Source organism: Pseudophryne corroboree, chromosome 2 (genome assembly GCF_028390025.1).
Source record: "Pseudophryne corroboree isolate aPseCor3 chromosome 2, aPseCor3.hap2, whole genome shotgun sequence".
In the NCBI taxonomy this organism is placed as follows: Eukaryota; Metazoa; Chordata; class Amphibia; order Anura; family Myobatrachidae; genus Pseudophryne; species Pseudophryne corroboree.
The window spans coordinates 569,271,324-569,295,171 of NC_086445.1; the positions used below are offsets into that span (position 1 = coordinate 569,271,324).

The 23,848-nt window shown below is 46.4% G+C and overlaps 1 protein-coding gene across 3 annotated transcripts in view; it reads left to right on the forward strand.

The window, feature by feature from the left end:
- Positions 1-23,848, forward strand: part of LOC135035884 (uncharacterized) — a 153,071-nt gene that overhangs the window by 114,094 nt on the left and 15,129 nt on the right. For all 3 annotated transcript variants that reach the window (XM_063954390.1, XM_063954384.1, XM_063954391.1), the window contains 2 exons: positions 14,159-14,383; positions 19,161-19,246. In XM_063954390.1, the coding sequence (XP_063810460.1) occupies positions 14,159-14,383; positions 19,161-19,246 (311 nt within the window). The remainder of the gene's footprint in view (positions 1-14,158; positions 14,384-19,160; positions 19,247-23,848) is intronic.

The following is a 23,848-nucleotide window of genomic DNA, read 5'->3' on the forward strand; positions in this document are numbered from 1 at the left end:
AAATGCACCACAGGTATAGAATCTAGATGGATAGTATACTTGACGACACAGAGGTAGGTAGAGCAGTGGCCTTCCGTACCGTACTGCTATATATACTGGTGGTCACTGTCAGCAAACTGCAAAACTAAAATGCACCACAGGTATAGAATCTAGATGGATAGTATACTTGACGACACAGAGGTAGGTAGAGCAGTGGCCTTCCGTACCGTACTGCTATATATACTGGTGGTCACTGTCAGCAAACTGCAAAACTAAAATGCACCACAGGTATAGAATCTAGATGGATAGTATACTTGACGACACAGAGGTAGGTAGAGCAGTGGCCTTCCGTACCGTACTGCTATATATACTGGTGGTCACTGTCAGCAAACTGCAAAACTAAAATGCACCACAGGTATAGAATCTAGATGGATAGTATACTTGACGACACAGAGGTAGGTAGAGCAGTGGCCTTCAGTACCGTACTGCTATATATACTGGTGGTCACTGTCAGCAAACTGCAAAACTAAAATGCACCACAGGTATAGAATCTAGATGGATAGTATACTTGACGACACAGAGGTAGGTAGAGCAGTGGCCTTCCGTACCATACTGCTATATACTGGTGGTCACTGTCAGCGAACTGCAAAACTAAAATGCACCACAGGTATAGAATCTAGATGGATAGTATACTTGATGACACAGAGGTAGGTAGAGCAGTGGCCTTCCGTACCGTACTGCTATATATACTGGTGGTCACTGTCAGCAAACTGCAAAACTAAAATGCACCACAGGTATAGAATCTAGATGGATAGTATACTTGACGACACAGAGGTAGGTAGAGCAGTGGCCTTCCGTACCGTACTGCTATATATACTGGTGGTCACTGTCAGCAAACTGCAAAACTAAAATGCACCACAGGTATAGAATCTAGATGGATAGTATACTTGACGACACAGAGGTAGGTAGAGCAGTGGCCTTCCGTACCGTACTGCTATATATACTGGTGGTCACTGTCAGCAAACTGCAAAACTAAAATGCACCACAGGTATAGAATCTAGATGGATAGTATACTTGACGACACAGAGGTAGGTAGAGCAGTGGCCTTCCGTACCGTACTGCTATATATACTGGTGGTCACTGTCAGCAAACTGCAAAACTAAAATGCACCACAGGTATAGAATCTAGATGGATAGTATACTTGACAACACAGAGGTAGGTAGAGCAGTGGCCTTCCGTACCGTACTGCTATATATACTGGTGGTCACTGTCAGCAAACTGCAAAACTAAAATGCACCACAGGTATAGAATCTAGATGGATAGTATACTTGACGACACAGAGGTAGGTAGAGCAGTGGCCTTCCGTACCGTACTGCTATATACTGGTGGTCACTGTCAGCGAACTGCAAAACTAAAATGCACCACAGGTATAGAATCTAGATGGATAGTATACTTGACGACACAGAGGTAGGTAGAGCAGTGGCCTTCCGTACCGTACTGCTATATACTGGTGGTCACTGTCAGCGAACTGCAAAACTAAAATGCACCACAGGTATAGAATCTAGATGGATAGTATACTTGATGACACAGAGGTAGGTAGAGCAGTGGCCTTCCGTACCGTACTGCTATATATACTGGTGGTCACTGTCAGCAAACTGCAAAACTAAAATGCACCACAGGTATAGAATCTAGATGGATAGTATACTTAACGACACAGAGGTGGGTAGAGCAGTGGCCTTCCGTACCGTACTGCTATATATACTGGTGGTCACTGTCAGCAAACTGCAAAACTAAAATGCACCACAGGTATAGAATCTAGATGGATAGTATACTTGACGACACAGAGGTAGGTAGAGCAGTGGCCTTCCGTACCGTACTGCTATATATACTGGTGGTCACTGTCGGCAAACTGCAAAACTAAAATGCACCACAGGTATAGAATCTAGATGGATAGTATACTTGACGACACAGAGGTAGGTAGAGCAGTGGCCTTCCGTACCGTACTGCTATATATATACTGGTGGTCACTGTCAGCAAACTGCAAAACTAAAATGCACCACAGGTATAGAATCTAGATGGATAGTATACTTGACGACACAGAGGTAGGTAGAGCAGTGGCCTTCCGTACCGTACTGCTATATATACTGGTGGTCACTGTCAGCAAACTGCAAAACTAAAATGCACCACAGGTATAGAATCTAGATGGATAGTATACTTGACGACACAGAGGTAGGTAGAGCAGTGGCCTTCCGTACCGTACTGCTATATATACTGGTGGTCACTGTCAGCAAACTGCAAAACTAAAATGCACCACAGGTATAGAATCTAGATGGAAAGTATACTTGACAACACAGAGGTAGGTAGAGCAGTGGCCTTCCGTACCGTACTGCTATATATACTGGTGGTCACTGTCAGCAAAACTCTGCACTGTGCTCCTCCTATATAATACTGCTGGTCCCCAGTCCCCACAATAAAGCAGTGTGAGCACAGATATATGCAGCACACTGAGCACAGATATGGAGCGTTTTTTAGGCAGACAACGTATAATACTGGTGGTCACTGGTCAGCAAAACTCTGCACTGTACTCCTCCTATATAATACTGCTGGTCCCCAGTCCCCACAATAAAGCAGTGTGAGCACAAATATATGCAGCACACTGAGCACAGATATGGAGCGTTTTTCAGGCAGACAACGTATAATACTGGTGGTCACTGGTCAGCAAAACTCTGCACTGTACTCCTCCTATATAATACTGCTGGTCCCCAGTCCCCACAATAAAGCAGTGTGAGCACAGATATATGCAGCAGACTGAGCACAGATATGGAGCGTTTTTCAGGCAGAGAACGGATAAAACTGGTGGTCACTGATCAGCAAAACTCTGCACTGTACTCCTCCTATATAATACAGCTGCTCCCCAGTCCCCACAATTAAGCAATAAGCACAAATATTTGCAGCAACATTAATAAACGGAGAGGACGCCAGCCACGTCCTCTCCCTAACATTTCCAATGCACGAGTGAAAATGGCGGCGACGTGCGGCTCCTTATATAGAATCCGAATCTCGCGAGAATCCGACAGCGGGATGATGACGTTCGGGCGCGCTCGGGTTAACCGAGCCATACGGGAGAATCCGAGTATGCCTCGGACCCGTGTAAAATGGGTGAAGTTCGGGGGGGTTCGGTTTCCGAGGAACCGAACCCGCTCATCACTAATTTTTATGTAGAAGCAGTCCCTTGTGAGTAGGAATGGGATGTCTGCGATACCTAAAACCAAAAAGGTTTCGCATGGAGGGTAACGGTTCAGCCCTCTGACATTTAACACTGGTCTTACGGAACCGTCTTGTTTGATTATTGGAAACAGGTGGCTTATCCAGCCCGAAACTGCTGGGTTTGCTGGTTCTATTTTCCCCTGAAGCAGGGCTATTGTAAGTACCTCGTCAAGTTGAGGACTGCAATTCCCTTGAACAAGGAATACGGCGTATCTGGTGTGGGAACCGAATTAGGGGAAGGTTCAGGCCGAGCCAAATTGTTCTCATTAACCATTTGTCTGTTGAAATCTTTTGCCATTCTGTAAAAGCTTGATTGAGTGTTTTGTGTGGAACAGGGTGTGTAGGTATGCTTACCGAAATTGCGTCCTCTCCTGGAGTTGTTCCAGGTGTTTGAGGACAATGCTCTAGGGGCGTTGTTTGTTCTGTTATCGAAGCCTCCTGTCTGGGCTCTTCTTGTGCCTTGGAAGTCTCGGGTTGGACCTGTGGCTATTGAAGTCCGGCCCCCTTGGGGAAAGGGCTTTTTGAAATGCGTGTTGCCTTTTTTGAGGTCAGAGAAAGATTTACGGGCCTTGTGTCGTATTTTTACTTCCTCAGTGAATTGGCGCCCGAAAAGGTCAGCGTTTTCCAAGTTAGGGAATTCAAGTGATCTTGGAGCTAGATCTGCTAGGCCTGCGGTAGTAAGCCATCTAGATCTGCGGATATTTGTAATGTGCTAAAAGGTTTGGCCTATAATCAGCGTTGCCCTGCTAATGGCCTTAAGTAGAGCAAGCTTGGATGCCACTAGTGAATCTAGGGAGACACTGGATTCCCCTTCTCTTTCTGCTTTGTCAAGTACATACAGGAGGGGTCCGGCTGCGTCCGCTATTTTATACTGTATCTTTCTAAAAGAGCGGTCAGTGGGGTCGTTATATCTTTTTTCACCCACTAATGATGTTAGAGCTGGGTCAATGCCCGGGCAAATAGTGCAGGGACGTCTGGTAACCCTGTATAGGAGCGCAACACTAGCTCATCTTCTTTAATCAGTGTTGCCCTAAATGCCAGCTGAGCAAACTTCTGGACTTCAGACTCATGCTTTAGTGCCCTGTGTGCGGCATATAATTTAGGTGGAGGGGTTTTCCCCGCTAGAGCCACCCTGGCCATTTGGATATCGCTAAATTCCCCACGCTGGGAAGAAGCGGATGATCTTGTCACTTTCTCATATTCCCAGTCTACTGAGGAAGAGGTGCCTTGTTCCCTATGGAAAGAATGTGGCTGTCTGGTAGGTGACCCCATATACTGAAAGCGGGTACCTTCGGGCTGCCTGCTACGGACAAGAATATTTTGCCAGCTACGGGCAGAAGTAGTGTGCTTGCTCCGAGCCCTGTTAGGTTGTCTGCTATGGACAATACCGGGAAATGGTGGAATTTCACTTGAACAGGTCCCCTTATCGTAAGACTTGCTTTTGTCTGTCTTTTAAAAAAAAATTCTTATGTGCAAAAGGGGTCCCTGAGCTGGGGGATAACCCTTCATGCTGTTGAGGTGGTTTTCTTACCTCAGAATCAGAGGAGTCAGACTCAATAATACTTCTGGCTGAGTTAGTCTTTTTTTTCTTTTTGTATATATTTCCTCAGATGAGGAAGAAGATGAGGAGGAGTGTGTTAGTGCCCTTTTAAGGGCTCTTTGTCCCCCTATACTGCCAGCCATGGAGGACAGAGACAGTGAGTCTGTAGCTGATACAGAAACGCTGTCCTCCATGCCAGCGCTGACAGAAAAATCTAACCAGCGGTGGGGGGGCGCGCTCATGTGACTGTGCGTGTGCACGTGACACAGCGTCCACGTGACCGCGGGCGCGCGCCCGCCGCTGGAGCTGTGAGGGAGAGAGGTGAAAACTCTTTCACTTTCTCTTCCTCAGCGTTTTCGGGAAGCTTGCTGCCTAACCCACCTGCTGTTGCTAGGTGGCAAGCCTCCCGAAGAACAAATAGTGATGTTTGTGGTTTTTTAGCTTTAAGCTGTTCTGTACAAACACCTATAGCTACATGCGGTGTTTGTGCATAACAAAATGATCTTGTGATCTATGCTTTGCTTCATACAAGTGTATTATAAATTGTAATGGTTAAACCAGCATTGATTAACACATGGCCGGAACTAAGGGGAGGGGTGGGCTAGGGGGGGGGGGGGGGGGCGTGTGACCCAGGCGCTGGATCAGAGGGGGCCCCAGGACAGTCACTTTAACCCCTTAACACCCCCCTCCCCCTGCGGCTGCAAGGAGCCGGACGCACTGGACTGAATAAACTGGTGAGACTGGCAGCACAATTTACACGCCGCCCCGGCCAGCCCAGCACCGGGCACTGACTGTCAGCCGCTGCCTGGGAGAGTCGCCACCTCCGCAGTGACGCAGTGCGTAGTTGGCTGATTAGTGGAAACCAATCTCTGGATGGCCACAGAGGGTACACTAGCACTATCTGGGGTATCCGGTCTTCCCTGATTTTTTGAAGGACTTTCAGTAGAAGGGCCGGGGGAGGGAATGCGTAAGGGTGAGGGATGTCCATCCATGGGAAGGACATAGAATCCATTTTCCATACTCCTTTGGTCCATATTCTGGATACGAAGCATGGGATCTGGACATTTGTGGGATTGGCGAAGAGGTCTATTTCTAATTTTCCGAAAGTATCTATTATTTTTTGAAAAACTTGTCTTTTTAGTGCCACGGCGTTTAGGGAAATTTTCTCGTGGGATAACGAGTCTGCTAGTTCGTTTAGTTGACCCAGGATATACGATGCGAGAAGGATGATGTCTCTTTGGGTTGCCCATTGCCAAATTTCTAGGGCTTCTCCGCAAAGTGATATTGACTTGGTGCCTCCCATTTTGTTTATGTACGACACCACTGTTGTGTTGTCCAAACATAGTTGTATGCAAGTGTTCGTCATGTGTTTGGGAACTAGGGCTTTTAAAGCTAGTTTTGCCACTCGTAGTTCTAAAATGTTTATGAACAGTTGGGATTCCTCGGCCGACCAAGTGCCCCTGACTGCTCTTTCTTGTGAGAAGCCTCCCCATCCTGTTAGAGACGCATCTGTGGTTATTGTCATGGAGGGTGGGGGGTCTAGGAGAGGGCAAGGAGGAGGAATCGTAAGACTGTTCCATTGGGACAATTCTGTCTTCGCTCTCTTTGACAGGAATATCGTATCTGTCCAGGTGTATTGGGTATGAATTTGAGATCTGAGAAGACCCTGCATTTCTCTGCATAGTAGGGGTGCGTGTCGAAACCCTGGGGATGTCGCAATCATCTTCCCAATGATTTTCGCTAAGTCCCGAAGTTTGTTTACAGTTTTTTGTATGAAAAGTTTTGTGTGTAGCCATTTGTCTGGTGGGACCGCTAGAGAGAAAGAATGGGTGTCCAGATCGAACCCCAAAAACGTTAATATTCTGGTTGGGGTAAGGATGGACTTCTGGGTGTTCAGAGTGAAGCCCAAACTGGATAACAGGGAGAGGGCTAGTTCTCTGTGTTTCAGGATAGTATTGAGGTCCGGGTGTACTATTAATATATCATATAGGTAAACGATGCAGAGTACGCCCTGCTGGCGCATATGGGATATTACCGATTTCATGACCCGTGTAAATGTATAAGGTGCACAGGAGAGGCCAAATACCATGACAGTCCACTGATATATACTGCCTTTCCAAGCGAATCTGAGAAACCGCCTGTGGTTGGGGTGAACCAATATAGAGTGGAAAGCTTCTTTTAAATCTATTTTTATGCAGAAGCAGTCCCTTGTGAGTAGGAATGGGATGTCTGCGATACCTAAAACCAAAAAGGTTTCGAGATGGAGGGTAACGGTTCAGCCCTCTGACATTTAATACTGGTCTTACGGAACCGTCTTGCTTGATTATTGGAAACAGGTGGCTTATCCAGCCCGAAACTGCTGGGTTTGCTGGTTCTATTTTCCCCTGAAGCAGGGCTATTGTAAGTACCTCGTCTAGTTGAGGACTGCAATTCCTTGAACAAGGAATACGGCGTATCTGGTGTGGGAACCGAATTAGGGGAAGGTTCAGGCCGAGCCAAATTGTTCTCATTAACCATTTGTCTGTTGAAATCTTTTGCCATTCTGTAAAAGCTTGATTGAGTGTTTTGTGTGGAACAGGGTGTGTGGGTATGCTTACCGAAATTGCGTCCTCTCCTGGAGTTGTTCCAGGTGTTTGAGGACAATGCTCTAGGGGCGTTGTTTGTTCTGTTACCGAAGCCTCCTGTCTGGGCTCTTCTTGTGCCTTGGAAGTCTCGGGTCGGACCTGTGGCTCTTGAAGTCCGGCCCCCGTGGGGAAAGGGCTTTTTGAAATGCTTGTTGCCTTTTTTGAGGTCAGAGAAAGATTTACGGGCCTTGTGTCGTATTTTTACTTCCTCAGTGAATTGGGGCCCGAAAAGGTCAGCGTTTTCCAAGTTACGGAATTCAAGTGACCTTGGAGCTAGATCTGCTAGGCCTGCGGTAGTAAGCCATCTAGATCTGCGGATATTTGTAATGTGATGAAAGGTTTGGCCTATAATCAGCGTTGCCCTGCTAATGGCCTGAAGTAGAGCAAGCTTGGATGCCACTAGTGAGTCTAGGGAGACGCTGGATTCCCCTTCTCTTTCTGCTTTGTCAAGTACATACAGGAGGAGTCCGTCTGCGTCCGCTATTTTATACTGTATCTTTCTAAAAGAGCGGTCAGTGGGGTCGTTATATCTTTTTTCACCCACTAATGATGTTAGAGCTGGGTCAATGCCCGGGGCAAATAGTGCAGGGACGTCTGGTAACCCTGTATAGGAGCGCAACACTAGCTCATCTTCTTTAATCAGTGTTGCCCTAAATGCCAGCTGAGCAAACTTCTGGACTTCAGACTCATGCTTTAGTGCCCTGTGTGCGGCATATAATTTAGGTGGAGGGGTTTTCCCCGCTAGAGCCACCTTGGCCATTTGGATATCGCTAAATTCCCCACGCTGGGAAGAAGCGGATGATCTTGTCACTTCCTCAGATTCCCAGTCTACTGAGGAAGAGGTGCCTTGTTCCCTATGGGAAGAATGTGGCTGTCTGGTAGGTGACCCCATATACTGAGAGCGGGTACCTTCGGGCTGCCTGCTACGGACAGGAATATTTTGCCAGCTACGGGCAGAAGTAGTGTGCTTGCTCCGAGCACTGTTAGGTTGTCTGCTACGGACAAGGGGGGTAATTCCAAGTTGATCGCAGCAGGATTTTTGATAGCAACTGGGCAAAACCATGTGCACTGCAGGGGAGGCAGATATAACATGTGCAGAGAGAGTTAGATTTGGGTGTGGTGTGTTCAATCTGCAATCTAATTTGCAGTGTAAAAATAAAGCAGTCAGTATTTACCCTGCACAGAAACAATATAACCCACCCAAATCTAACTCTTTCTGCACATGTTATATCTGCCTCCCCTGCAGTGCACATGGTTTTGCCCAGTTGCTATCAAAAATCCTGCTGCGATCAACTTGGAATTACCCCCAATACCGGGAAATGGGGGAATTTCACTTGAACAGGTCCCCTTATCGTAATACTTGCTTTTGTCTGTCTTTTTTAATTTTTTTCTTATGTGCAAAAGGGGTCCCTGAGCTGGGGGATAACCCTTCATGCTGCTGAGGTGGTTTTCTTGGGTGGTAGTCATGTGACCGCCGGTCGGCTGATCGACAGTCACATGACCTCCTCCGTGAGCCCGACGGCTCACTATCCCGATGGTCGGCATGCCGACCAACAGGGACTATTTCCACTCGTGGGTGTCCACGACACCCATAGAGTGGGAATAGAACCCGTGGCGACCGCAGCGTGGCGAGCGCAGCGAGCCCGCAAGGGGCTTGCTGCACTCGCCCCTCCCCGCCGGGATCCCGGCGTCAGTATGCTGCCGGGATCCCGGCGTCGGTAAGGTGACCGGCGGTCAGGAGACCGCCGGTCACCCGTACTACACTTGGTTTTCTTACCTCAGAATCAGAGGAGTCAGACTCAATAATACTTCTGGCTGACTTAGTCTTTTTTCTTTTTGTATATATTTCCTCAGATGAGGAAGAAGATGAGGAGGAGTGTGTTAGTGCCCTTTTAAGGGCTCTTTGTCCCCCTATACTGCCAGCCATGGAGGACAGAGACAGTGGGGTAAATTTACTAAGCTCCCGATTTTGACCGAGATGGCGTTTTTTCATCAAAGTGTCATCTCGGTAATTTACTAAGCACTAATCACGGCAGTGATGAGGGCATTCGTAATTTTTTCCAAGTTCAGGTAAAAAATTACGAATGAATACACCATCGGTCAAAACGCGGCTGTTTAAGTATGAATCTCGGTCATTTACTAAGAAGTGCAAAGCAAAAAAACACAAAACACTGCCGTGAAAAATTACAACTCGTAAAAAAGTGCTAAAAAAAAACAGACCTGCTTTTTTTTTCCGTGATTTGATAGGCATGCAGGGATCCATGAGATCCGTGCATGTATATCAGTTGGAAGGGGTGGGAAAGTGCTTATTTTTACAAAAAAAATTGCGTGGGGTCCCCCCTCCTAAGCATAACCAGCCTCGGGCTCTTTGAGCCGATCCTGGTTGCAGAAATATGGGGAAAAAAATGACAGGGGTTCCCCCATATTTAAGCAACCAGCATCGGGCTCTGCGCCTGGTCCTGGTCCCAAAAATACGGGGGACAAAAAGAGTAGGGGTCCCCCGTATTTTTAAAACCAGCACTGGGCTCCACTAGCTGGACAGATAATGCCACAGCCGGGGGTCACTTTTATATAGTGCCCTGCGGCCGTGGCATCAAAAATCCAACTAGTCACCCCTGGCCGGGGTACCCTGGGGGAGTGGGGACCCCTTCAATCAAGGGGTCCCCCCCCCCAGCCACCCAAGGGCCAGGGGTGAAGCCCGAGGCTGTCCCCCCCCATCCAATGGGCTGCGGATGGGGAGGCTGATAGCCTTTGTTGTAAAAGAAAAGATATTGTTTTTAGTAGCAGTACTACAAGGCCCAGCAAGCCTCCCCCGCATGCTGGTACTTGGAGAACCACAAGTACCAGCATGCAACGGAAAAACGGGCCCGCTGGTACCTGTAGTACTACTACTAAAAAAATACCCAAAAAAAGACAAGACACACACACCGTGAAAGTATAATTTTATTACATACATACACACATACATACATACTTACCTTAAGTTCCCACGCAGGTCGGTCCTCTTCTCCAGTAGAATCCAAGGGGTACCTGTTGAAGAAATTATACTCACGAGATCCAGGGGTCCAGGGTCCTCGGGGAATCCAGGGTTAATCCACGTACTTGAAAAAAAAAATAAAACGGTGTCCCGACCACGAACTGAAAGGGGACCCATGTTTGCACATGGGTCACCTTTCCACGAATGCCAGAAACCCACTTTGACTTCTGTCTAAGTGGGTTTCTGCAGCCAATCAGGGAGCGCCACGTTGTAGCACTCTCCTGATCAGCTGTGTGGTCCTGTCCTCACTGACAGGCAGCACACGGCAGTGTTACAATGTAGCGCCTATGCGCTACATTGTAACCAATGATGGGAACTTTCAGCTCAGCGGTGACGTCACTTTAGGTCAACCGCAGGGCAGAAAGTTCCCATCATTGGTTACAATGTAGCGCATAGGCGCTACATTGTAACACTGCCGTGTGCTGCCTGTCAGTGAGGACAAGAGCACACAGCCGATCAGGAGAGTGCTACAACGTGGCACTCCCTGATTGGCTGAAGAAACCCACTTAGACATCAGTCAGAGTGGGTTTCTGGCATTCGTGGAAAGGAGTCCCATGTGAAAACATGGGGCCCCTTTCAGTTCGTGGCTCGGCTTTCCGTTTTCTTATTTTATGCAAGTACGTGGATTACCCCTGGATTTCCCGAGGAGCCTGGACCCCTGGATCTCGTGAGTATAATTTCTTCAACAGGTACCCCTTGGATTCTACTGGAGAAGAGGACCGACCTGCGTGGGAACTTAAGGTAAGTATGTATGTATGTGTGTATGTATGTAATAAAATTATACTTTTACGGTGTGTGTGTCTTGTCTTTTTTTGGGTATTTTTTTAGTAGTAGTACTACAGGTACCAGCGGGCCCGTTTTTCCGTCGCATGCTGGTACTTGTGGTTCTCCAAGTACCAGCATGCGGGGGAGGCTTGCTGGGCCTTGTAGTACTGCTACTAAAAACAATATCTTTTCTTTTACAACAAAGGCTATCAGCCTCCCCATCCGCAGCCCATTGGATGGGGGGGACAGCCTCGGGCTTCACCCCTGGCCCTTGGGTGGCTGGGGGGGGAGGGACCCCTTGATTGAAGGGGTCCCCACTCCCCCAGGGTACCCCGGCCAGGAGTGACTAGTTGGATTTTTGATGCCACGGCCGCAGGGCACTATATAAAAGTGACCCCCGGCTGTGGCATTATCTGTCCAGCTAGTGGAGCCCGGTGCTGGTTTTAAAAATACGGGGGACCCCTACTCTTTTTGTCCCCCGTATTTTTGGGACCAGGACCAGGCGCAGAGCCCGATGCTGGTTGCTTAAATATGGGGGAACCCCTGTCATTTTTTTCCCCATATTTTTGCAACCAGGATCGGCTCAAAGAGCCCGAGGCTGGTTATGCTTAGGAGGGGGGACCCCACGCATTTTTTTTTATTATTTTACAGTGTTTAATTAAAAATAAATAAACCCCAGCACGGATCACACAGATCCGGCCGAGATTGATTGTAAAAAAAGTCGGCAGTGTTTTGCTAATCACTGCCGTAAAAATAGGTAAAAAACCACGAATGACATCGACATCGGAAGAAAAGAAAAACCCGAATATGACAGCTTAGTAAATCCATCGTAATCAATTCAAAAAGTTGCAGTTTTACACTGTCGATGTCATTCGTGATTGAACTTTGACCTTTTTTCGGAAATTACGAATCTTAGTAAATTTACCCCAGTGAGTCTGTAGCTGATACAGAAACGCTGTCCTCCATGCCAGCGCTGACAGAAAAATCTAACCAGCGGTGGGGGCGCGCGCTCACGTGACTGTGCGCGTGCACGTGACGCAGCGTTCACGTGACCGCGGGCGCATGCGCGCCCGCCCGCCGTTGGAGCTGTGAGGGAGAGAGGTGAAAACTCTTTCACTTTCTCTCCCTCAGCGTTTTCGGGAGGCTTGCTGCCATACCCACCTGCTGTTGCTAGGTGGCAAGCCTCCCGAAGAACAAATAGTGATGTTTGTGGTTTTTTAGCTTTAAGCTGTTCTGTACAAACACATATAGCTACATGCGGTGTTTGTGCATAACAAAATGATCTTGTGATCTATGCCTTGCTTCATACAAGTGTTTTATAAATTGTAATGGTGTGATTAACACATGGCCGGAATTAAGGGGGGGTGGGGGGGCCTAGGCGGGGGGGAGGGGGGGGGGCGTGTGACCCAGGCGCTGGATCAGAGGGGGCCCCAGGACAGTCACTTTAACTCCTTAACACCCCCCTCCCCCTGCGGCTGCAAGGAGCCGGACGCACTGGACTAAATAAACTGCTGAGACTGGCAGCACAATTTACACGCCGCCCCGGCCAGCCCAGCACCGGGCACTGACTGTCAGCCGCTGCCTGGGAGAGTCGCACCTCCGCAGTGACGCCCTGGGTGATGACAGCAGCCAATCAGCATCGGCTGCCCCGGGCACACTCCGGGCTTCGTGTGCAGCGAGCAGCAGTGCAGGAAGAGCCGGATGCAGTGAGCAGCAGTTGGCTGTGGGTGAGGACTGCTCCCCGGGCCTGTGCAGCCAGCATGAGGAGGAGAGACACCGGGAGCCAAAGGTAGGCAGCGGCCGCATTCGTGCATTATATAACACGGGGAGGGACTACAAGTCCCAGCTGGCAGGGCAGGCACACCTGCCGTGTAATGAGCAGCATCTCCAGGTCATTTAATTGCACTATACACCCATGCCTGGCCGCAGCTGCCCCCATGCACTGTCAGTGTACAGTCCTCATATCATATGCTGCACTAGTGTCTGTGATAGAGGGATTGCAGTGTACTCATTGCTGTACATTATACACCTGCCATACACCCATGCCTTTTTATCTATTTTTTGTTAATTTGTATATTTATTATAATTTGTTTTATTTTATTTCTGTATTTTTTTTTATTTGTGGGGGGGTGGTGAAGGGGGGTGGGGGTGCCAAATTACTGCCTTGCCACGGGCGCTAAAAATCCTAGTTTCGGCCCTGATTAACATAATTCAGTCTCGCCTTTTGTCCCCACTATCACAGGAAAAATAAGTATAAGAGCACAGCAAGGAAGTTGTCCTCTTGAAAATACATCCATATAACGACTTCTTCAAAATACCTATTATAGACATTCCTGGAAATGGATATTGGAAAATAAGGATATAAAATACAATACTATGAAAGCCTCTGTTATATATTAATTATTCTTACAATCGCATAATACAATATAAATATAATCACAATTAATGATAAATCATGCCACAAGCGAGATGTAATAGCGTTCGAGATTGCTGGAGGTGTAGGATGCCAGACGATCTTGGACGACTTTTTAAAGTAGCATGCAGTCATTTACAAGGCAAAACCATGCCTTGCAAATGACTGCCACTTTAAAAAACGTCCTAGATCGGCTGCACAGCCGGCAATTTCGGACACTATTACATCTCGCATCATGTGTTGAAATGACAAGCATAACAGTATAGGTTCAACCATAGTTAATTATGGAATGTTTTCAACATTGGGGGCAGATAAATAGCATGTCCATAAAAATAACTGGCTAGTTTTGGTTTTCCTTTTGTACAGTATATTTCTTGACAAGCTCTTCAGCAATAAAAACATCTTTATTTAACATGGCTTAATTTTACAGACAGAGTTCTATATAATGTAATATATGCTATTATTTTGCATTATGAAAGATAGTAATTATATTTTAGCATCATGCCTACTAAGCTCTTTGTATAATCTCTTAGACAGTGAAAGAGCGTGTATATCCCTTGTTCTATACTCGTATGCGTTTGGGAGAGTTTGATCCACCAAACATGAATCCCTACAGCTCCCTAGACCTACGTTCTGTTGAGAGCCAAGAACATAGGGAGCTTGCAGTAGAGGCTGCTGTGAAGAGCTTCGTACTGCTGAAGAACCTAGGAGACACTTTACCAATGGATATACACAGCATCAGTGGAAGGAAAGTCGGGGTAAGACTTATTTTGTTTGTTTGAATTTTGTATACTGTATATTGTTTATTCCATCAGGCAACTTGTTTTAATGTTCTATCTTATTCAGTATCTTATATTCCGGTAATCAGTAGATTCTTCCGAGGTCTTTGTGGCTCCTGCCCTAATTCTTCAACAGCTTTACTTGGGTTTGTCAGTTAAGGTTTAACCTTTCAATGTAATCGCTCTGAAAGTACTGCTGAGTTTAGTGATGATCTCGGGAAGTGACATGTTTTCTCAAACCTATACGAGTATACTGTACATGTACAGATGAAAATAATGTTTTATTGGATCTTACTAATAAATATGGTGAAAGGGCGACCAAAAAGAGAGAGGGCAATCGAAGGGGTATCGGTCATTAGGTCGACAATAATTAGGTCGACCACTATTGGTCGACATGCATTAGGACGACATGGTCACTAGGTTGACATGGAAAAAGGTAGACATGAGTTTTTTTTACTTTTTTTGGTGTTTTCTTCGTAAAGTGACCGGGAACCCCAATTAGTGCACCGTGGCCCCTCGCATGGCTCGCTTTGCTCGCCATAATTCGTGCAAGGTTACTGTTCCCAATGGTTGTCCACGTGGATTGTAAAGTATGAAAAAGTTCAAAAAATTTCAAAAAAAGTTAAAAACTCATGTGAACCTTTTTCCATGTCGACCTAGTGCATGTTGACCTAGTGACCATGTCGACCAATAGTGGTCAACCTAATGACTGTCGACCTAATGACCATATCTTAATGGAAGGACGCATATTAGGATACAATGATAAATATAAGAAACATTATATTGCTTTACAAGTTTAAATAAGTGTAAAACAGAGTCATATTTAGAACTGAATACTTATTGAAAATGCTACTTATAATCTTTATATAATCCTTCTGCAGTCCATGGTCAGATAAGAGGGTAAGGAAAGGTGGGGATGGTTAGTAAGTGAGTGTATGTTGGAAATCAGCTTACAGATACAGATTTCTTGCATTCACATTCATTAAAACAATATATTTCTCATTGCGTTGCTTAAGTGAGAGCATCATAGTTTTTTATAATAATCCTATAGCGTGCCTGTTATATAATATCTCATTAATATATTTGATACACTTTGTTCATTACTAATGTATGTGAGGGAGGGTCAGATTTTTCCAGCCGGATGAAATGAAACACATTGCTGTATATACAAGAGGTATACTATGAGTGTTGGTGTATTTGGTATGTAAACAGCTTGTTTAGGTTTTATTTTCTAGTTTTAATCAGTGCATGAAAATTTGCTTCATATAACTGATCGTACTCTCTGGTCAAGAAGAGACCCTGATAGTTTGTTCTCTCAAGGGACAGTTCTTTCCCTATATTCAATGAAATTCTCGTTGCTAGTAGCCATATGATGAGCATAAAGAAATGGGGTGACAAGGGGCAATAATGTCTTGTATATGCCCTCACATGCTTGACTAGGCTCCAATCCCCTTCCCCAGTAATAGGCCCCAGTAGACCACCCAGCAGCCCTGGTCTTTCCTGGTTTGATCAACTTTCTCTTTATTTTTTACTTTTTCTTCAGTATTAATACTCCTTTTATACCAAAGTCCGGGTCTGACCAGAAATTTGGAATGCGGTTCCAAACCTCGTCAGACCCTGGACAGACCACTTTCACACCCGGGCACCAACTCGGGTTACCCATTTACATAGGTCCAGCCGTACTCGCTACCTGTGTTGGATTGCAGGGTCAGACCCGGATTTTTCCTCAGGGACCCTTTTATACCCTTTTTACACCAGAGTCCCAGGTCTGACCTGCGATTTGCAACATGGTTCCAAACAGGGTCAGACCCGGGACAGACCCCTTTGACACCACGGCGCTGACCCGTGTTATTCCAAGGTTGGCATCATTCACACTGCACCTGTGTGCAGGAACTCTTCTGCCGCCACTTGGAGATGATATCAGTTCCAAGACTGCACGCTGCCCTTGTTTGCTCAGTATATTAAGGCTATATCTACCTTTTATTGATTTAGCATTCCTGCTGTGATGGTGTAGTGCCCTAGTGAATCTGGGGTAGGGGATAGCCATGCCCTTGGTTTTTACTGTGGTTGCACAGAGTTCTTGTACGAATGTCTTTGGTTTAAGCTCTGGGTGAACATGAGTAAAGACGAATATTTCTTGTAATAAAACAATCCATGTGTTTTGGCATTTCAAGTACTGTAGTAACATTTACATTGATTAAGATAGTATAAAGCGGGGGATCCCAACTCTCATCCTTAAGTACCCCCAACAGGTCATGTTTTGTGGCTTTCTTTAATGATACACAGGTGAGTTAATCTGTGTCAGTAATTATCCCACGCTTCCACAGACAGACATCCTGAAGACATGATCTACTTGAGGAATAGAGTTGGGAACCACTGGTGTGGGGAAAGTGAAATGGGTTAAAGTTTTATCGGCTGGGATGTTAGTAGGGTTTGAATGGGAGTAGGAAAAGGAGAAGCCCTTAGAGGCATGGTCCAATGTAATAAGTACCATGCATTGGCCTGCAACTAGGGATATAGCAGAAGGTATAATAAATGATTTAAGTGTAGAACCCCAAGCAACAATAGTGGTGCCTTATATGGATCAGCACATTTGTAATTTAACAACAAAGCTTGCAATAGTAATATTGACCAAAAGCACTATCATCAAGTTAACTCTCAAAAAATCAATAAAACATCATATTAACAACTAGCGACCTACCTCTGCTTCACGTATCACACAGGTTGCACATTAGTGTGCATATAACACAGATAGCAATGTAACCACGCTCGTTTCCCCTTTGCATGGCCATACTAGCACACGTGCTGCATCAACCTGCTGGTGCAACTTAGTATGCCAAGCTGCGACTAGGTACACCGCCCATCCATTCTTATGGCTGCACCAGCTTTGGTGCAGCCATAAATGGGACTATTCCCACTTGTGGGTGTCCACGACACCCATACAGTTGGAATAGAACCTGTGGCGAGTGCAGCGAGTCACTGAGCCAGCTGCGTGGCGAGCGCAGCGAACCCACAAGGGGCTTTGTTCCACGCCCCCGCCGCCGTCCTTCTGGCAGCTGGATCCTGTCATCGGTATGCTGACCGCCGGTATCCCAGCCGCCAGCATCACGTACCCAACCTTCCTTGAGCCGGGGCAGTATACAGCAGCCGCAGCCAGTCTCCAGAGCCCCCTGCGCTGTGTGTGTCAGGGGCCAGCGTGGTGTGTGCACCAGGTGGGTGAGAGTCCTGTGCTCAGTACCCCAGGATGTGCACGGATAACTATGCCGTATCTCCTGCTCTGTGCCTGGTGTCGGTTGGGGAACTTACCCAGTCCTTGCGCTCTGTGCTCGGAGCGGACATTGGTCAACAGGAGGAGCGGCTGAAGGAAGGGAGTGTGGCTACATAGGAGGCAGGGCAACGGTACCAACCTTCCGTCTTCTTTACATAGTATAAACTAAAGTCCCCATTTGTTTGAGCTAATCTGGAGAACCACTGGATGGATTTTAATGTTTCATACACCTAAACCTTCCCTGACAAATGCTGTAAATTGTGAAAACCGCATCAAAATCTATCCAGTTATTCTCAATATTATCCAGAGCAAACAGACAGATACATACCCAGGGATTAATTTAATACTATGTAGAGATAATTATCCTATTACATTAGAAGCCAATCACAATGTGATAATTGATATGATTAATATGTATTCAACTTTTGATATTTAAATAAAATTAAATTCTAACTCAAATCCCATCCACATCCTCTTTGTTTTTGTTATTTTAAATAGTGAAATTAGTTCATAAAACAAATTATCCTGTCAGTCTCCTGTTGATCTTAAATGGGTGTGCTGAAAAGCCACTAGATGGCACTGATACACCACTGTACTTAATATGGTGCATTGGTACATATTACATAAATCTAGCAATAATTTATTAGTATATTGGCCCTAATTCCGAGTTGTTCGCTCGCAAGCTGCTTTTAGCAGCTTTGCACACGCTAAGCCGCCGCCTACTGGGAGTGAATTTTAGCTTATCAAAATTGCGAACGAAAGATTCGCAATATTGCGAAAAGACTTCTCTGTGCAGTTTCTGAGTAGCTCGAGACTTACTCTTCCAGTGCGATCAGTTCAGTGCTTGTCGTTCCTGGTTTGACGTCACAAACACACCCAGCGTTCGCCCAGACACTCCTCCGTTTCTCCAGCCACTCCCGCGTTTTTCCCAGAAACGGTAGCGTTTTTTCACACACTCCCATAAAACGGCCTGTTTCTGCCCAGAAACACCCACTTCCTGTCAATCACATTACGATCACCAGAACGAAGAAAAAACCTCGTAATGCCGTGAGTAAAATTCCTAACTGCATAGCAAATTTACTTGGCGCAGTCGCACTGCGGACATTGCGCATGCGCATTAGCGACTAATCGCTCCGTTGCGAGAAAAAATTAACGAGCGAACAACTCGGAATGACCCCCATTGTGTTGTGGATTTGTCTATATATCCCATCATATACAGCAGCTATAAAGTACCAAAACTCATAGATTATTATTATTATTATTATTATTATTATTATTATTATTATTATATGTCTTTTTAAATGCTGAGCTATAGGATAACTTTTATTGTTCTATAATACTGTTTATTCTACTTTTAAGGTTACTCTGACTTCCAATAGCAAAATATGACTAGCTTTGCAATAGACCTGTCCATTTACTCTTTTTACATCCTTTTCTCTTTGCACTGTAGTAAATTATTTCATTCTGATAACCATTGTATTCCTATAGGTGATAGGTCCTTTTGCTGATGACCCTGATGGACTGTTTGGAGACTACGAGCCCCATCCAAATCCTCAATATATTTCCACTCCCAGGTAGAAAGCTAAATCTGAGGAGCCTCCTCTATCCTAATGATGTCTGAATGGCAACTGTTTTCCTAGATGCTTTACACCATAGCAACCGGCGTACAGCAGCTGTGGTGGGGCATTCATTCCCATGCTGTATCAGCCAAGGTGTGCTGGGATTAGTATAATTGCAGATATAGAAGCACAGGTTTATTACAGACTGGCTGCAAAACCATAGTAATTTCAGGTGTATAGGTATAATATGGTATTTATAGCAAACCTGCACTTAGCGGGACATTTTTTTTAATAGTGGTTACTTAGACACTACAGTACATCTATAGTTACAGCTGTTAAAATGTACCTCAGTTGTAAACATGTAGTTTCTTCTGCAATTGTATATTTTATTATGTTTCACCTTCCTCAAGCAGCCAAATGTAGCTTGCAGATAGATAGTTGATAACATTGCATGCAATGATCCTATAGAGAGTGTATGCAGTACAGACAATTGCTGTAAGGGTTGGCTGAGCGGGTGGTATTCAGTATGCAGGCTGTTGGGATCCCGGCGCTGGAATCCCAACACCCGGCATACCGACAACTATTCTCCCTCTTGGGGGTCCACGACCCCCCTGGAGGGAGAATAAATAACGTGACGCGCCATCGTGCCTGCAGCATGGCGAACCCGCAAGCGGCTCATTTGCGCTCGCCCAGCTGCCGGCATGCTGTGCGCTAGGATTCCGGCCGCCGGAGCACAGCCACACCAGAGGATGTGTTAGCAAATGATAATTAATGTACTGTAGATCCTACATTTAGGAGAAATTGCAGAGGTGACAGTCAGGTCACATGAAGACCAGTCCTAGAGTGGCATTATAGTGGTCTCAGACTACCTGCAGTGTAATTCCATAGATTAAACTATTGGACATTTACAGTGTAAAGGGAAAATAAATTCCCCCACAGCTCTCACCCACTCTCCTGGCATGCCCAGAGTTACCGAGTGAAGTGGGCAGTCTGGGGGTTGGATGACATGAGTCGCATTGAATTGCGTGATCATGGCCCTAACCCTCCCCATGGTAGCAAAGAAGACACCTAGGATTCGTAAGTGAGTTTTCTGTCATGTGACCTCCCACGGCTTTATACTAGCGACATGTAAGTGCAGTTATCTGTTACCACACCTCGGCCATCAGCACTGCTGGAGCTATTTGCAGAAAAGACTTTGTCCCTTTGGAATGCCTATTACTTCTCCACACTGCCTCAGACTCTGTTTTATAGGTGGGTACACACGAAGCGATAAAGTAAACAACGTCGCTCATTTTCACCCTTCCTGAGCGATGTTGTTTACTTTATCATTAAGTGTGTATGCCGAATCCCACAAGAGATGCGCAGACCCGCGGGTCGTTAGCGACCCTCTGTGTCGACCGTGCATGCAGCTCAATTTGGAGTCATCGTCCAAAACTGCATGCTCTGGTGGGCCATGGCATGACGCCATTTGTGATATCGCAGTGTGTATGCCCGCCATCGGGCGACCCGGCCCAGAAGGTGAAACACTAGGCGACATCCCATCTTAAGTTTCATGTTATGTTTTCTTTATACCTTGGCCTGATATTTGTTTGTATTGATCTGTTTGTTTTCTACAATGGGCTTAGCTACAAATAACACTGTGCATCATTGATTGGCACATTCCACAAGTAGCCAATATTGATACATAACACTAGCACCATTACCAGAAATCCATAGTGATTTTTCAGTGTTTTTGGTATTTACGTATTTAACTTATTTGCTACTTCAGTAAAAAGATTTGGTTATTGCAATTGATTTGTGATTAGTAATATTAACGCTATTGGTTTGTGTAAAATGCACCGTTGTTACCACCTCTTAGTGCATAATAAATGATTTGCCTTATAACCTCTGATTAACGACTTTTTTATACATTCTAGAGACTTGGGAGATAGACGGTTTGATCATAGACATCCTGATCACAGGCACATGTCACACCAGCCAAGTTACAACACTGCAGTTTGGCCACAGCCTGTGTTTATTTGCCGCACACATACAGTATAATTACTGTTTAGGGTCAATGTGCTTCGATACTAGTGTCAAAGGCTACAAATGGTGCCCTTTTGACCCACACCTGTGCTCTGAGTAGGCTGTTTAAATTAGACGGTTTAACCTTGGTGAATTATAAGAAGCATTTAAATCTTCTTCTCATTGATCCCTGCGACAATACTTGCCTGTTCTGGCGGGATGGTATCGAGATGCTGGCAGTCAGAATACCAACAGCGGCATCTCACACACAGGATCCCGCCAGGCCGCCACCTAGTAGGGTTAAGTATACTAGACCCAATCCCTAACCTCTCTAACCCTCCTTTCCCACAGCATGACCCTAAACCTCACTCCCCTCTCCCCCTGCAGCCTAACAATAACCCTCCTCGGTGATGTATAACCCTAATCCTTCTTCCCTGCAGCCTAACCCTCCCTCCCCTGCAGGCTGCAGCCTAACACTAACCCTTTCCAGTGGTGCCTAACCCTCACCCCACTGCCTAAACCTAACCCAGCCTTCCCCTGTGGCTTACCTCTGTGCTTAGCTGGCAATTCATTTGGGATTCCGGCAACCGGAATCGCGTTCCATGTTGGGATCCCAGCATCGACATTCTGAGCAGTGTCAACATAAAACAACCTGTTATTGATAGTCTCATCACCCTACCCTAAATTGATAGCAATGGTCTGAGGGGATTATTCAGGTTTCTTAGCAAACCAAAAAAACACTCTAATAGGCAAAACCATGTGCACTGCAGGTGGGGCAGATGTAACGTACAGAGAAATTTAGATTTGGGTGGGTTATAATGTTTCTCTCACGTCCTAAGTGGATGCTGGGAACTCCGTAAGGACCATGGGGAATAGCGGCTCCGCAGGAGACTGGGCACAACTAAAGAAAGCTTTAGGACTACCTGGTTTGCACTGGCTCCTCCCTCTATGACCCTCCTCCAGACCTCAGTTAGAATTTTGTGCCCGGCCGAGCTGGATGCACACTAGGGGCTCTCCTGAGCTCTTAGAAAGAAAGTAATATTTAGGTTTTTTATTTTCAGTGAGATCTGCTGGCAACAGACTCACTGCTACGAGGGACCTAGGGGAGAGAAGCGAACCTACCTGCTTGCAGCTAGCTTGGGCTTCTAGGCTACTGGACACCATTAGCTCCAGAGGGATCGAACACAGGCCCAGCCTCGGTCGTCCGGTCCCGGAGCCGCGCCGCCGTCCCCCTAGCAGAGCCAGAAGCAAGAAGACGTTCCTGGAAATCGGCGGCAGAAGACTTCGGTCTTCATTAAGGTAGCGCACAGCACTGCAGCTGTGCGCCATTGCTCCCCAGGCACACCACATACTCCGGTCACTGATGGGTGCAGGGCGCTGGGGGGGGGCGCCCTGGGCTGCAATATAAGTACCTTACTTGGCAAATTAACACATAATATAGCCTTTAAGACTATATATGTGTAAAATCCCCTGCCATAACTGTATAAAAAAAGCGGGAGAAGCCCGCCGGAAAAGGGGCGGGGCTATCTCCCTCAGCACACTGGCTCCATTTTCCCTCACAGCTCCGCTGGAAGGATCGCTCCCCAGGCTCTCCCCTGCAGTTCCAGACTACATAGGGTAAAAAAGAGAGGGGGGGGGGGCACTAAATTTAGGCGCAATCTGTGATATATAAGCAGCTATAAGGGGTAAAATCACTGTGTAGTGTGTATCCCTGTTTTATATAGCGCTCTGGTGTGTGCTGGCATACTCTCTCTCTGTCTCCCCAAAGGGCTTTGTGGGGTCCTGTCCTCAGTCAGAGCATTCCCTGTGTGTGTGCGGTGTGTCGGTACGGCTGTGTCGACATGTTTGATGAGGAGGCTTATGTGGAGGCGGAGCAGGTGCCGATAAATGTGATGTCACCCCCTGCGGGGTCGACACCTGAGTGGATGGATATGTGGAAGGAATTACGCGACAGTGTCAACTCCTTACATAAAAGGTTTGACGACATATCAGATGTGGGACAGCCGGCTTCTCAGCCCGTGCCTGCCCAGACGTCTCAAAAGCCATCAGGGGCTCTAAAACGCCCGCTACCTCAGATGGCAGACACAGATGTCGACACAGATACTGACTCCAGTGTCGACGATGATGAGACTAGTGTACATTCCAATAGAGCCACACGTTACATGATTACGGCAATGAAAAATGTGTTGCACATTTCTGATATTACCCCAGGTACCACAAAAAAGGGTATTATGTTTGGGGAGAAAAAACTACCAGTGGTTTTTCCCCCTTCTGATGAATTAAATGAAGTGTGTGAAGAAGCGTGGGCTTCCCCCGATAAGAAACTAGTAATTTCTAAAAAGTTACTAATGGCGTACCCTTTCCCGCCAGAGGATAGGTCACGTTGGGAGACATCCCCTAGGGTAGATAAAGCGCTCACACGCCTGTCAAAGAAGGTGGCTCTACCGTCTCCGGACACGGCCGCCCTAAAGGAGCCTGCTGATAGGAAGCAGGAGGCTATCCTGAAGTCTGTTTATACACACTCAGGTATTATACTGAGACCAGCTATTGCTTCAGCATGGATGTGCAGTGCTGCAGCTGCGTGGTCAGATTCCCTGTCAAAAAATATTGATA